The 14,416-nt window shown below is 39.5% G+C and overlaps 1 protein-coding gene across 8 annotated transcripts in view; it reads left to right on the top strand.

Moving 5' to 3' along the window:
* ARHGEF28 (Rho guanine nucleotide exchange factor 28) overlaps positions 1–14,416 on the top strand; it is a 311,929-nt gene that overhangs the window by 214,128 nt on the left and 83,385 nt on the right. For all 8 annotated transcript variants that reach the window (XM_027100839.1, XM_027100838.1, XM_027100840.1 and 5 more), the window contains 4 exons: positions 3,153–3,276; positions 3,614–3,746; positions 11,477–11,532; positions 12,697–12,745. In XM_027100839.1, the coding sequence (XP_026956640.1) occupies positions 3,153–3,276; positions 3,614–3,746; positions 11,477–11,532; positions 12,697–12,745 (362 nt within the window). The remainder of the gene's footprint in view (positions 1–3,152; positions 3,277–3,613; positions 3,747–11,476; positions 11,533–12,696; positions 12,746–14,416) is intronic.

Raw genomic sequence — 14,416 nt, 5'->3', positions numbered from 1 at the left:
TTGGTTAAATATTAGCCTATAAAATGTGTTAACTTGGATGAGATGTATAGGGCTGTATTGGATGGGACGAATATTTTTCTCATATTCCTCATTCTTGTTTTCTTCTTCCTGTTCTTGGGTCTGTCTTGGGTCTGCATCCCGAAAGCATCTGACTTTCTTAGTCATATCCCCTGGTGTATCTAGTAGAGTAGATATTCCATCTCCCCTACTATGTTCCTGATACCTTGTTGGATACACCAGTAAGGTCCCTGGCTAGACCTAATGCTTTGCTTTGGTCATGCTATAGACATTTACTTGGGGGTTTGCCTTCTTTGGAATTCCCTTATTTATGTTGATCACTTCGTTTCTGGAAAAGAGTGCAGCCACCTAAAAGGGGGGCTCACTCCAGACCTTGCAGGCTCATTCTTATAGGAGCAAGCACTTCATCTATCCCATCTTAGGATTATATGGTACAACTCAGTTATTTTATTGCCACCATCTATCTTAAATCTGATACATCTGTTACCTTTTATTTTTTTTAAGAAAATGAGAATCTGGCTGTTCAAAGTTGAAGTTTCACCTGCGTCAGTTTTCAATTTGGATAGTTGGAGCTTTTTAAATACTTAGATGCCCAGTTCTTTTAAAAAATAGGTTATAGATATAATAGGTTAAGGATTAAGATGTTGAGGCTATATCCATATTATTAAGATACTTAAAGTATCTGTTTACCTATTGAAAAGGTAATGCCAAGAATCTCTGAAGAATGGGGCTTGTAAAACTTTATTGTGGGTAATTCCATTGGTCATCAAATTGATAATAGAGTTAGGCATTCTTGTTCTGGGATGTTTAAAGAGTTTAAGTAAATTTTTCCAGATTCTTATAAATTGAAAAGCTGTTTACATTCTGTTGTGAAATCAGTTGAGGACTTTTCCTTTCTGAGTTCTTCTCTAAAGTACCTAATTTTTACGTAAGTGAATACCACATAGTTAAATTAGATTTGAAACATGGAATCAACCAACCTTCTACATCTGCCTAGAAGTTACACTGTGTTTCCCATTGTGATAATCTGAAAGTGGGCCATGTCTATGATATTCACGTGTCTACCAGGTTAGATGACTCAGAGTTTTTAATAATTAGTGTTTCAGTTTTTTTGTTTGTTTGTTTTGTTTACTTTGTCATCTCGGTCCTTGTCAACCTTTGGAATTAAAGATTAAGTGGTATGATTTTATGTCTTTTTTTTTAAATAAATTGCAGTGCACCTGTAGGTTTTAAATCAAAACTGTAACATTGTTCTTGATACAGTCTTCTGTAGCATAGGGAGTTGGGAGTAGAGTCTGGTAAAAGGAACTCATTTTCTTTCATTTGAGAGAGTGTAGTTGTGTTCCTGCTGGGAAGTAGGGGAGAGGACTTCTTCACCTCAAAAATCGCATTGACCTTATCATTCTTCAATTCTGAGATTTAGATTTCCGCTCCATATTTTTCTTCTCTTAGACATTGGGTGGCTCTTGGTGGGGTCCCAAAAAGTGTTCCAGAGAGGATTCTTTCTCAGCTGTCAAGTGTGCTTTTTTCCCCATTCCAAAAGTGAGCCTGTTGAATATTATTCCACGAGTTTTGCAAATTAGGATGCTTAAGACACAAGAGATATGGAAATTTACAGATATATTAACCAGTGATTTGTCTAAGAAGGTGGCTGTGGAAGTAGAAAGGAAATAAGAGGGTCTAAGTTCCTTGTGTTATTCTGAGTAGTGCAGGGCACTTTCACTTCTGTTTTCCATCTTTCCTTTCTAACTTTTTCAACTGTTTTCTCTCAGTAGCAAACCCAATTTCATGGACTGTGCAGGGTTTGAGTGGCAGGACACCCACTGTCCTGACTATACCTGAGGTAGCTCTGAAGTAATTTATTATTTATGCTAAATGCATTCACTGAGGTTTGAACTCTCAATTATCTAATACAGAGGTCAAATAACTTAGTTTTGTTTAATATGTACCAGTTAAGTACTTAATTATATTTAAGCGTGAGAAAGGGCCTTAGAAATAACTTAGTCTTTGATCAGATGAGAAAAACTGAAGTCCTAGAAGTTGTCTTTTAAGTCCTTTTTGTAAAATGTAATCGTATGTATTTTGGTGCATATCAATAGTATGATTGCTTTTGAAGGTATTTCCCAGAGATGAATGTATTAGCCACTAAGGCTGACAAGTAAGAAGTTTGAGGGATAGGAGAGACATGGGTTATTAAATGTTCATCTTGGAAATTGTCTGCAGAAGTGTTATCTGGTTTGACGTGATACTTTTGTTGGTCTTTAATATATTCACTCTTTCTTTCTTTCTTTCTTTCTTTGTAATAATATTAGAATACAAGACCATCAGAGAAAGTTCTAGGGGAAATATAAAAGTTCCAGGGAAATTTCCTCTTCATAGCTGGGACTTTTTTTTTCCCTAAAGAATGATTCTGTGGATTAGAGGAAAATCAGTGATGTTCAGTGTGTTCACAGGTTGGGTACAATTACCTCTAACTTGCCTCTTATTTGGGGGGAATTTCCACAATGTTCTCTCCTTTGCAACCTAGAGTCTCAGATTGCAAATATCCTGATTGAGTGGGGCAGATGGAACCATGAGGCAGACAGTCTGTTTCTCAGGCTGTATTGACAAAGGAAATGTGTGTCTGCTGAGTATTATCTCTGTTCTAAAAATAAATAAAATCCAGTTTGATGTCGTTGGTTATTTGGCTTCTATGTGCTAGGAAAATTCTATTAGCCTAGTAAACAGGGAGATGAATGTTTTCAGGGTAAAATTATAAGTGTAAGATTTCCTTTCTTTCTCTAATATTTTAATATGAAAATTTTAAAGTATGCAGAAAAGCTGAAAGAATTATATATTAGAATACCTATTTCCACCACTTAGATTCTGTAAGTGTTAACATTGTGAGATAGTTGCTTTATCATACACTTATCCACCTGTTCATCTATAAGATATATTTTTAATAGTTTCTATCCTTATCTTTAGAATAACCATTAAAGCCTGAAAAGTATATATGTATAAAAATAATATGTACAAAATACATCTGTGTGTTTGTATACATACACACACATACATACACACACATCTGTATGACTGCTCTCTTTTGCTCCCTCTGGTAAGTTTTATAAGCTATGATAACAGATTCTTTTTTGTAGAATTCAGGAAGAAGAATGGGATAAATACATCATACCTGCCAAATCAGAGTCTGAAAAGTACAAAGTGAGCCGAACTTTCAGCTTCCTCATGAACAGGATGACCAGCCCTCGGAATAAATCTAAGGTAATTAAGGTTTTATGCCTATCGTCTATAAAGCGTAGATGCTCAGTTTCTGAGCAATTAGTATAGTTTCCACTTTCCCTTTAAAATCATTTACCTTAGGTTTTGTACACACATATTTAAAAACCTCTATATTCCTTATAGGGTATTGTCCAAGTCATTGAAAATACTGAGACCACTTCATCCTGGGTGCTGTTACATTTTGGCATTATCCCACTTCTTGGTGTGTGGCCCTTCTGTCCTGATAGAACACGTAGAGACTTTGTATGACTTCTGTAAGTCGATTGGCTCTGAGCATTTCTCTTTTCTCCCCACTTTGCTGCTGCTGCCACATCTAAAGACAAAAGGCAAGGATGCCAAAGACAAAGAGAAACTGAGTCGACATCAGTTTGTCCCTGGAACATTTGCTGGGACTCTACAGTGTTTGGTTTGTGATAAAACGCTCCTGGGGAAAGAGTCGTTCCAGTGTTCCAGTAAGTTCTCGGGCCCCATGCGTGCTGTCTTCGTGCGTGCTTTGCCTCCCCAAACAGGAAGCTCCCTGAGAATACTGCCAGTGCTAAGTGTGTTCATGTAGACTTTTGTTTTCATGTCTGTGTGTGGTTTCATCAGCAAGCAATGACCCAGGATGGTTGAGTCAGTACTTTGTGTCCACAGGCGATAGTCTCTCCTAGAACCCAGACTGTTACACCTCACTGCCTTCTGATGTCTCCACTTGGATGTCTGAACAGCATCTCAAATGGAGCTCCATTCTCCCCCTTCTGTGCCCACCTACAAACCGACCCTCTCAGTTTAATGGCAGTTCCATCATTCCAGCCAAATGCTCGTGCCAAAAACCTTGGAGTATTTCTATGTACCTCTCTTTCTCTCAGTCCCACACTCTTCAGCATTCCTCTTGGCTCTATCTTCAAAATATATGTGGAAGTCAGCCTCTTCTCACCCCTGCCACTGTTATCACCCTGGTCTAAAGCCATCATTTCAGTAGCTTTGCAACTGGTCTCCTTGTGCTTTTACTGCAAAAAGCATAGTTCTCAAAATCTCAGTCCGAGCGAGTTTGTCAAGGCACTTGTCCTTGTGTTCCAGATCCTCCGACGGCTTCCTGTCATCCTGAGGATGGCCAGAGCCCTGACAGTGGCTGCAAGGCCCCCATGATCTCTCCTGTCATCCACTCCTCCCACTCTCTGCTTCAGTCCCTCTGGCATCTTTGCTGTTCTTCCAATACTCCGGGCGTCAGGCATGCTCCTGCCGTGGGGCCTTTCCTGTGGTTCGCTCTGCCTGCAGTGCTCTCCCCTCAGTTAGCTCCCCTCACCTCCTTCAGGTCTGCTTCAGATAACACCCCCCAGTCAGGTCTTTCTTGACCACCCTCTGCTTGGCTCATTTGCCCCCTTTTCCTCCTTTTTATCCCACTATAGCATTCAACATCATCTAACTTACTCTCTGTTCTGTTTGTCAATTTTATTATCTATCTCCTTCACCAGAATATAAACTCTACGAGGGATGGATTTTTGTCTGTTGATTTTGTTCTCTGCTATATCCACAGTGCCTAGAACAATGCTTTTGCGTAGCAGGGGCTTAGTAAATATTTATGGAGTGAAAGAATATTTCAGTGCAAAAGAATTTAGGCCCAGGCAGGTGAAATCCATTTCATGGTGTTTGTTGGTGGCCAGAATTAGGGGAACATTTGGAGGATGGGATGGGAGTACAAAGGGAGGTGAAGAGCAGAGGAAGGTTATATGTAAAGTTCTTCATTAAATTCCTAGAAATGATTAAATTAAAAATTTAAATGTATCCATTCACACTGTCTTTAATGATGCCAATTTCACTGCATGCTTGAACCTTGCTTTCCTTGGAGACTTGATTTCTTCCTTTTATGTGACCTGAGATAGCATCAAGCAAAATAATAATAATAATAAAACTACTCTAAAAACTAAAGTCTACTAATTAAAAAACAGATAGCATCAAGCAGTTCAGCTGTGATTTAATTTGCTAATTTTTTAGAAGTTTGCCAAAAGTATTGTTTGTGGATTTTTTTTTAAACATTCATTTTATTTATTTATTTGGCTGTGCTGGGTCTCAGCCGCGGCACACAGGATGTTTTAGTGGCGGCATGCGGGATCTTTTTAGTTGTGGAATGTGGGGTCTTTAGTTGCGGCATGTGAGATCTCCACTTGTGGCATGCGAACTCTCAGTTGTGGCTTGTGGGATCCAGCTCCCTGCCCTGGGAGCGTGGAGTCCCAGCCACTGGACCACCAGGGAAGTCCCTGTTCATGGGTTGTTAATGGCTTGCCCCCATGTCAGCAGTCAGTTTATGGGTTTGATGGCATATGTTTCATCGGTTGTGGCTCTCTTCTTGTTCATAGGGCTGGATCTCTTCAGCTGTACCCCCCAGCCACATCCATGACCTTTCTCTCCCCTCATTTTAAGACAAACTCCTCAAGTTGGGCAACCTCTGCTCACTGCTCTGACATCTCTTCCTGCCACTTCTTCCTTAACCATCTGATTTTGGCCTCTGTTCCCACTACTTAACAGATGTCTTGCCCTTGACCTTAGCATCTTTCCTCGTTACTGTTCTCAGACTCACTGATCTCTCTCCTGTTTCCATGTTTATTGTCCCTTTGTGTAGGTAGATGTCCTCTTTTCCATGGCACACTACTCTTCTGTTTACCACCTGTATTGTCTCCTTTCTCCTAGCTTTGAGTACCCTCCAAACTCAGTTCTTGGGCATCTGTTCTTTTCTCGGTATTGTTTCTAAGTATAGCCATCCAGTCTTTTGTTCTAAAATACTGTACTTAAGCCTGTTCTTCCCATATTCACGTCTTTATCGCTCACTTTCTAATTCCATATTTCTGGTTGCCAAGAGAGGCTGAGCCCCCATGTAACTTGTGGCTATATTTGAGCATTATGGCAGAGCTACAGTGTAAACCAAGACTGTCCCGGGCACACCCTGTCTGTGGGCATCATCACCCAAAGATCTTCTTGTCTCCCAGACCAACGTGTCTAACACCGACCTTACAGTCCACATGCAGAAGGCTGTTCTTGCTGTGTTGATGGTACCAGCTCGAATGTTGGGCATGTTAACTCTTAGTTCCTCTTCCTCCTGGCACCCCAGTCCATGTGGTCCCTTTTTCATTTCTTCTCACTGTTCCTGCTCTGGTGGCTTCTCATCACCACCTCTGGACCGCGGACAGCAAACTGTTCTAGTTTCCCCCCTCTCTAGGTATTTTCACTTACAATTCATTCTGGATACTTTCACCACCTTAATCTTAATGAAGCACTGCTTCCATCCACACACATATGCTTGAGGGCTTCTCTCTTTTTTGTTTACTGGACTAAGCCCAGGCTTTTCAGATGTGCATTCGGTTCTGCCTGCATCCTGCCAGCTAGTCCTACGGTTACTTCCCTGTTCAGCCTTGGTTTACAGCCAGAGGCCTTGCCAGGCCTGTTGTCTTTTCTCCCACTGTGTATGTTTTCCTGCCTCTGTTCCTTCACTTACGATAATATCCTATCTCTCAGTTTTCCCTGCTCCTCTACTTCATCCAGATTTCTTGCCTCTTCTTGGGAGGTCTTCCTTGACCACTGTGGCCTGAGTTCCTGCACATCACACTTAGGAGCTATTTATCCTATCCATTTTAATACTGGGGCATGTACAGCCTCTTCTGATTTTAACTACTAGCATAGACTTTATGTTCTTGGAGGTCTATAGTCACATAATGGTTCTTTTGTATCCCCTACAGCAGCTATCGCAAAGCTGGGCCCTTAGACACTCACATGTAGTTAATGATTACTGAAAGCTTAGGGATCGCTGAAAGGCAAATTCTTGCAGTACAGAATATGTTGGTTCATACTGAGTTGGTCAAGTGGATGGTCATGAAAGTTTTAGTGGAAGATGGAAATTGCTGAAAGTACATAGATTATATTTAGCTTTTAAAATGGTCATTAATTTTTTTAAAAAAGGCAGCGGAATTCATAGAAGATACAAGGTTTAAGGAGAAACAAAATTATTCAGACTTTTACCGCCTAGAGAAAATTGCTATTCATATTTTTATGGAATCCCTCCTAATCACTAAAAAAGTCAGCTTTGTATGCTAATGTCTCATTTGATGATATCAGATGTGCTTAATTGTTCCTTACTTGTTGTGCATTTAAGTTTTTTCCCATTTCTTCACAACGTAAATAATGTTGCAAGGAGCATTCTTTTCCACATATCACTGCCCACATCTTTGATCATTGCCTTAGATTAAATTCTAGAATCAGTTTGAGTATATGTTTAATTTCCTCTTTAACCATAGTCTTTTAGAAGTTTTAAGAGTTACAGTTTTGGGGGGAGGGGAGTATTGGGCATTTAAACTTTGGTTATTAAGTTTTTTACATTGGGTAGGAGAATACAACGTTCAGACTGCCGTTATTGGTAAATAATCCTACTTCATGGTGTATTTTTAAATTGTGGATATTAATATTTCTAATCTTAAAAATACAATATGATATAAAACAAATAATATAAATATTCAAAATCTTGGTGTCTGTATTCTTTATTAAAGCCTGCGTTGCTGGTTTTCCACAAATATTGTATTTCTATGAAATTCCTTGTTATAAATAGATATCACTGCCTATATTTTGATGTCACATTATTTGATGCACAGACGTTTAATCACAACTTCACTGCATATTTAACTTCCATAAACTTAAAACTACCCTAATGCGGTTAAATGCCGTTTATAAGAATTTTACTTTGTTTAAAATTAATATTCTTCTTGCTTTCCTTTTGTTTGTATTTCTCTTACCTATTTCTGTGTTTTTAATTTGAGGCGTGTATCTTTAATCTAGCTATAGGTAATCTGTAATGTAACTGAGAGACCTTGTTTTATAAGGGTTTTTTCCTTATTTACATTTAATTTTACAACTGTCAACTATCTTTTATAGTTCTTTGCTGTTTTCCTTGATGTCTGGTTCAGCTATTTAGACCGTGTGTTGTTGTCTTTTATCTTCTTCAGGGATTGGGCAAGATATGCTCTTTTAATACCTAACTAATGATAACTTTAAGGCTGTGTGAGGCTTATTATTGAATACTCTTATTTCCCTTATAGTTACCCTTTTTTCCCCCTAGCCTCTGTGAGTATGCTGAATTCATTATTATTACTTTTATAATGTGTGTTTAATCTTTCAGGACTAATTTTCTATTTCAACAATAATTTGATATTTGTATTCAGTTCTGTGTCTCTACTTAACAGTAATTTCTTAGATGTGATTCTTTGGCTTCAGTGCTCACTTTTGCTCTTTTTTTTTTTCCCTTCAATAAAACTGATCCATTCTGAACTCTTAATTTTGATTCTGCTTTTAATAGGCAATAGGATTTCAGGTAATTTTTTTTCCAAGAAGGTCATTGGAGTAATCTGTTTTCTGAAAGCTTGTGTATCTAAGGGTATATCTTCGCTTCTTTCACACAATAAAACCAATTTTATCTGGCTAAGTAAATTCTTCAGTCAAACCTTTTCCCCTCAAGACTCTGCCAACAGTGGTCCCTTATATCTGGGCATTTAATATTATAGTACAGTAGAAAGTTCTGGGGCCGGCCTGTCCTCATTCCCTTGCTGGTAACCTGCTTTTTCTGCCTAGATGCTTGAGGACTTTTAATTTTTTGATCGTAGGGATATTGTCAGACTGTGTCTATAGAATAGGTATAATTTAATGATTTTTTTCCTAGAAAACAGTAAGACCTTTTGATTTGCCTTTTTTGGTTCTTCTTAAGCTTTCTAAAAGTTTTTGTCAGTTGCGGCTGTCAGTTGTTACTTCTGACCTCATTTTTCTGATTTCTTCCTTAGAGAAGTGTGATCTGTTATCTGTCATATTTGTATGACATCTTGTTTGATAATTATACACTTCTTTTTCTCCACATTCTGGAGGGACTCTTTCAAGTTTAATTTCATAGCACTGCTTTGATACTTTGTCACATCGAATCTTCTCAATTTGGTTTAAATTCCGCTCTCTTGCTCTTTTTTCTTCCTTGTAGTTCTTTGTCGTCTCACAAAGCTCCGTTTCCCTGTCATCCTGCTGGCCTATGGTCACATCCTATACTCCCTTCACGGCCTTTTGGTCCTATTTTATGTCTGTTTTGTGTCTCTTAGGGAGGACACATTTCAAATATCCAAATTTTTCTTCTCCATTTCTGGATTTCATAATATTCAGTGGCTCCTTCTTCCTGTGAGTTTTCAGTATAACTTTGTTCTGTGGTACCTCCTAGCTTCTACTTTTTTCCTTATCCTTTCATTCTCTTGTTCTGGGGTGAGGAGAGAGCCATGCCATTTTGATGTTTGCCTGCAGGACCAGTACGTGGACCAGCTTGTCTTCTGCTCACTGGCCATTGAGGTGTTGGCTGGGTGCCGCCGAAGACCTACAGCGGGAGGAAGGTTGTGGGCTCAGCATCTTGCTCCATTCTCAAGGGGCTGCAGTCACTGTTTGATGGGCCTCAGTGAGCCCTGCTACCCTTGTGGAAGGATTTTTCTCCTGAAGTTTCTGATAAGCCTCTAGCTCCTCCATGTGCACTCAGCGTCTCGGGGTGGGGTGGGCAGGATGAGGCTGTGGTGGTAGGTGATGTGAGGGTGGGAGGGCAGAGGGGGCAAGAAGACAGCAGCCTGGCAGGAAGTAGTCCCCGTGCAGGGAGCTCTCTGAGCCTGCGGACACGAGGGGACAGGCAAAGTGTTCCCTTACTTCTTTCAGTGAGATGCGGCCACGTTGTTTCGTGAAGTAAAACGTGGGCAAGCTGCTAACTTTTCTCTTTTAATTTGGTTTCCTCTAGTTAGTAGGAATTCTCTCGGAGCCTGGCAGTACATTTTCTCTAGCATTGTTGTGCATTTTCTTTCTTTCCGTCTTCATAGGCGTTTTCCCTGGGGTGCGAGCAGGCAGTTGCCATATGTCAGAAGTCCCTTACTAATACAGGGCATATAGTAGTACATGAGTTCTCAGGCAGACACAGAAGTGTATGTCATGCATGATTTCAGGTTTCATAATCGATAAGACCCTGTGCAGAAGGAATCTAAGATATTAACAGTGCGACCGGCAGTTAAGTCTGTCCATACGGGAGTCGACTGTATTCATTGTACTGCACCATTTTATATAAGGGACTTGAGCATCCCCAGGGGCTCCTAGAACCAGTCCCCCAAGGACACCGAGGAAGGCTGCAGAGGGTGTGCCGCCAACAGAACTTCAGGAAATTCTAAAGAATGTACTAAAAGCGATCCAGAAAAATGATGGGAGATGCGAGAAAGAATGAAGAACATTGACAGCGTAAAACAGTAATACTGTCCGCTGGGCTTAAACCAGCAAGATGAACACCTAAGAGGGAGAGGAAGTGAGGTTCATATATTCAAATATCCTTGTGTGGTTTGAAGGACCGTAAAGCTATTCATTTCAGATTTTACTAAGTTAAATATGAATGTCAAAATATCTAGGGTAAAAATTATTAAGCTAAAAATATGTCCCATACTTGTAAAAATTAAGAAAGTAATTAGAAAAAATATTTAATTGATCCAAAAAAAGCCAGAGAGGAATAAAAATAGAAAAGAAAGCAATATAAAGCACAAAGTAAATGGACAAAATAATCCAAAGAGAGCGCTGATTACCATATAAATTGTAAAAGGGTATATAAAATACAAATTACTAAAAATATTAATTTAAAAAGGACAAAGAAGGAACTCCCTGGCGGTCCAGTGGTTAGGACTCCGTGCTCTCACTGCAGGGACCGGGTTCGATCCCTGGTCAGGCAACTAAGATCCCACAAGCCACTCGGCCAAAAAACAAACAAACAAAAAACAGATTGTCAGAATAGATTATAGAAAATACAGCGTTATATTGCTGACAAGAAATATCTAAAGGTTTAATTTTCAGAAAGATCTAAAGTAGAGGAATGCAAAAGGATAAGGATACACTTGTATTTCGACAAACTAAGGGAAAGAAAGCAGATGTAGCCATGTGATTATCAGGCAGGCAAAATAGAATTTAATGCAAAAAGCGTTACTAGATGTTCTGCTCTGGTGGTGGGGCTACATGTGATTTATATTTTTTCTTTCCTTTTTAAGTTTTCTAAATATTTTTAATGTTTATGTGTTATTTTTATAATGACCCTTAAAAGCATGATGTAGTCGTATGCATTTCACTTTGCAGATTAACTTAAATAAGATGGACACTTTTCTATCTTTTCCTTTTGTTCCAGACTGTAATGCAAATGTACATAAGGGCTGTAAAGATGCCGCCTCTCCGTGTACCAAGGTAATCTCTCAGTCGTGTGTGAATGTCACATGCTTGTGTGCAGCTTGTTGCTTCATGTTATCTGTTTAGGTTTTTAGATTTACTAGTTATTACTGTCTAGATTTATTTTTAAAGTGGTCGTTTTAAAGTGATAACTTCATGTTATCTGTTTAGGTTTTTAGATTTACTAGTTATTACTGTCTAGATTTATTTTTAAAGTGGTCGTTGTGGTGATAAAATAACACATGCTCAAAGTGTATACCTATTCAGTTAGCTACGCGCTTGTAGAAGTAGAGGGAACGCTCCATTTGCGCTCCATGATGTGGGTGGGTTAGGCTTTCTGTCAGGACCTGCTTGGTTTACCAGTGCAAACCCTGAGCATATGTAAATGAAGTCTAGAGCAGTAATTCTCAAACATCAGCACACATCAGATTCACCTGGAGGGCCTGTTAAAACACGGATATCTGGGCCCCGCTCCCAGAATTCCTGATCCAGTAGGTCTGGGTGGATTCTGAGAATTTGCATTTCAAACATGTTCCCAGGTGACGCTGCTGATCCTGGGACCACAGTGTAAGGCCCCCTGGACTAGAGGAATGTTCTCTGTGTTTGGGGGTGGGCTTGAGTGGATGGAGGTATTTATCATTGCGTTCCTTTGTCTCCCACTCTAAAGCCATGCCAGAAATGCACATGAGTGAGCGTGATGATCCTTCAGAGGGAAGCATGGAGTCCCCAACTCTGTGTTACTTGAAACACACATTGTGTCAGGTCACAGAGTTGAGGATGACATTTCAGTGCTCAAGGTCGTTGTGTCCTGTAGGCGGGAGGAATAGCCAGGAACAGAAAGAACAAGTAGGAGAAAGGCAGCGCTGATAAGAACTCCTTTTTGAGCCTGGGTTTGCACGCAGGAACTGGAGATTTTCGGTTGGTTCCATCGGGCTTTTACTAAAGCTGGGATCTTGCTGAGACGTGCTCGTGAGGCACACCTTCCTTATAACTTGCTCATCTCATTGTCATCACATTTTTCTCTTTGTTGTGTTTTATGTCTTTTGCTTTGAATTCCTCTGTTTGAAATAAAATAACAAAGAAAATGGTATAGATGAGAAGCCTGTTCTGTGTAACTGTGGACATTCTTGTAGTCCAGTGGTGCTTTGATCTTACTTTTTGCGTTTCTAATGTTCTTTACAGAAATTCCAAGTGAAATATAATAAGAACAAACCGCAGACCATCCTTGGAAGTAAGTGATGTGGAAAACGGCAAGAACTTTTTTCAGTTTCATACATACACACATTTTTTCCAATGTAAAATACCCCATCCTTTTGTTCTCTCATTTGCCCAATTATTGCTTCTTTCATAGCATATGCTGGGTGTAATTGGCATAATTTTTAGTTATACAAAGAAGTCAAGAATGTCATAAACTCTGGCAGACTACTAGCCTTTGCGCCACATGTACTGTATGATCTTTATATTAGGGAAGGCTGAATGGAGGAGGTATTATGATGTTGCCTCAATTTTAAGATGCGAGCTAGTGTAATACGCACTGCGCTATTGATAACAGCCTCTTGGGGGAAAAGAGAAACACTACATTAAATGTACATAATTTTATGTTTTCCTAGCAGTGGCACATATTTATCTTGACCAATACACACCACATGCTTCTTAAGAATCACAAAGTTAGGAGAAAGTCTTCAAGTTGAGAATCTATAGATTCTTATCAGTCTCTGTTGCTCCTTATCAGAGCAACCTGATACTTTTTAGTAGCCTTGCCTGAGGCTGTGATCTCATCAGCTGCATTAGGATGGCAGTTGAAATTTCAGGGCATACCTGAGTTTTGTTTGCATATGCTTAAACTCAGTGGTTCTCTTTTTCTTGAATTAATACATTGTTGAAATGTAAACAATTTCTCTTAGATAATTGGCAGTCCATGACAGTCTTTACATTGCTCGGGAGGATCAGTCACACCACTGTCCTGAGTGAAAATCCTTTGATTTGATGTGAGCAATTTTGCAATTTCTTTTGCCTCAAATATTACATAGCTTGCCTTGTGGCAGGCATTTTAAGTTTGTGGTCACTTTTCACTTCAATGCTGCCATAGTGTGACCAGTGTTTTAAAAGCCACTTGAATCGGGGGTCAATGAAATATGCAAATTAATGTTGACGTGTGACTGTGTGTGATGCTACACAAGGGTAAACTAGTGCAGGCAGTAACAAGTGTGACATTGTTTACTCCCCTGCTTCTTCACCGAAGTCCTTTCGACCTCTGTTGGAACGTACTTCTCAATTTCATAAGGTTAAGCATGAAAATAATTTAAAAGCATCTTAGAATTGATAGAATACCATCTGTTCCTCCTCTTAACTTAGGAATAACATTAAATCATGCATGTGTAGAATCCTTTGTAATATCTTAGGGTCCCATATAAGTATTTTTCCCCTTTACTTAAGAAAGGTGTGTGCCAAGCACATAATATCATAGGGTTGAAATATTTTCAGAGAGTCACTTTTTAATACACATCAAATGTAAATGCGTGGATGCCCATAACATTTCAAACTGACCAGAAAGGTACTGAGGCATCATTTCATTTTCCACATGTGAGAGAGAACAGCCCAGCTTGGCTTGAAGGTTTCATCTGCCTGACATTCTTATACCATAAAGAACAGACGCCCCAGCATTGTTCCAATCTGTTTACATGCTCTGTGTGTGTGTGTGTGCTTGTTTATACACACAGTGTACGTTCTAGTAATAGTGCTAATAACACCTTGTATCTAATTAAAGCTGGCTCTAGGGAGAACACGCAGTGGTTTATGGGCAAGCAGTCCCAGTGTTTCCCCATTCCATTTTCTTGTCTGTTTGTGTAATTCCAGCCACCCACAGTCTCCAAGTGGATATGCTGAAGCAGGCCTGCAGCCT

Source organism: Aethalodelphis obliquidens, unplaced genomic scaffold (assembly GCF_003676395.1).
Source record: "Aethalodelphis obliquidens isolate GAN/ISIS:26980383/991018 unplaced genomic scaffold, ASM367639v1 scaffold4, whole genome shotgun sequence".
Classification (NCBI taxonomy): Eukaryota; Metazoa; Chordata; class Mammalia; order Artiodactyla; family Delphinidae; genus Aethalodelphis; species Aethalodelphis obliquidens.
The sequence above is the reverse complement of the archived record's forward strand: the minus strand, read 5'-3'. Positions and strand labels throughout refer to the sequence as shown.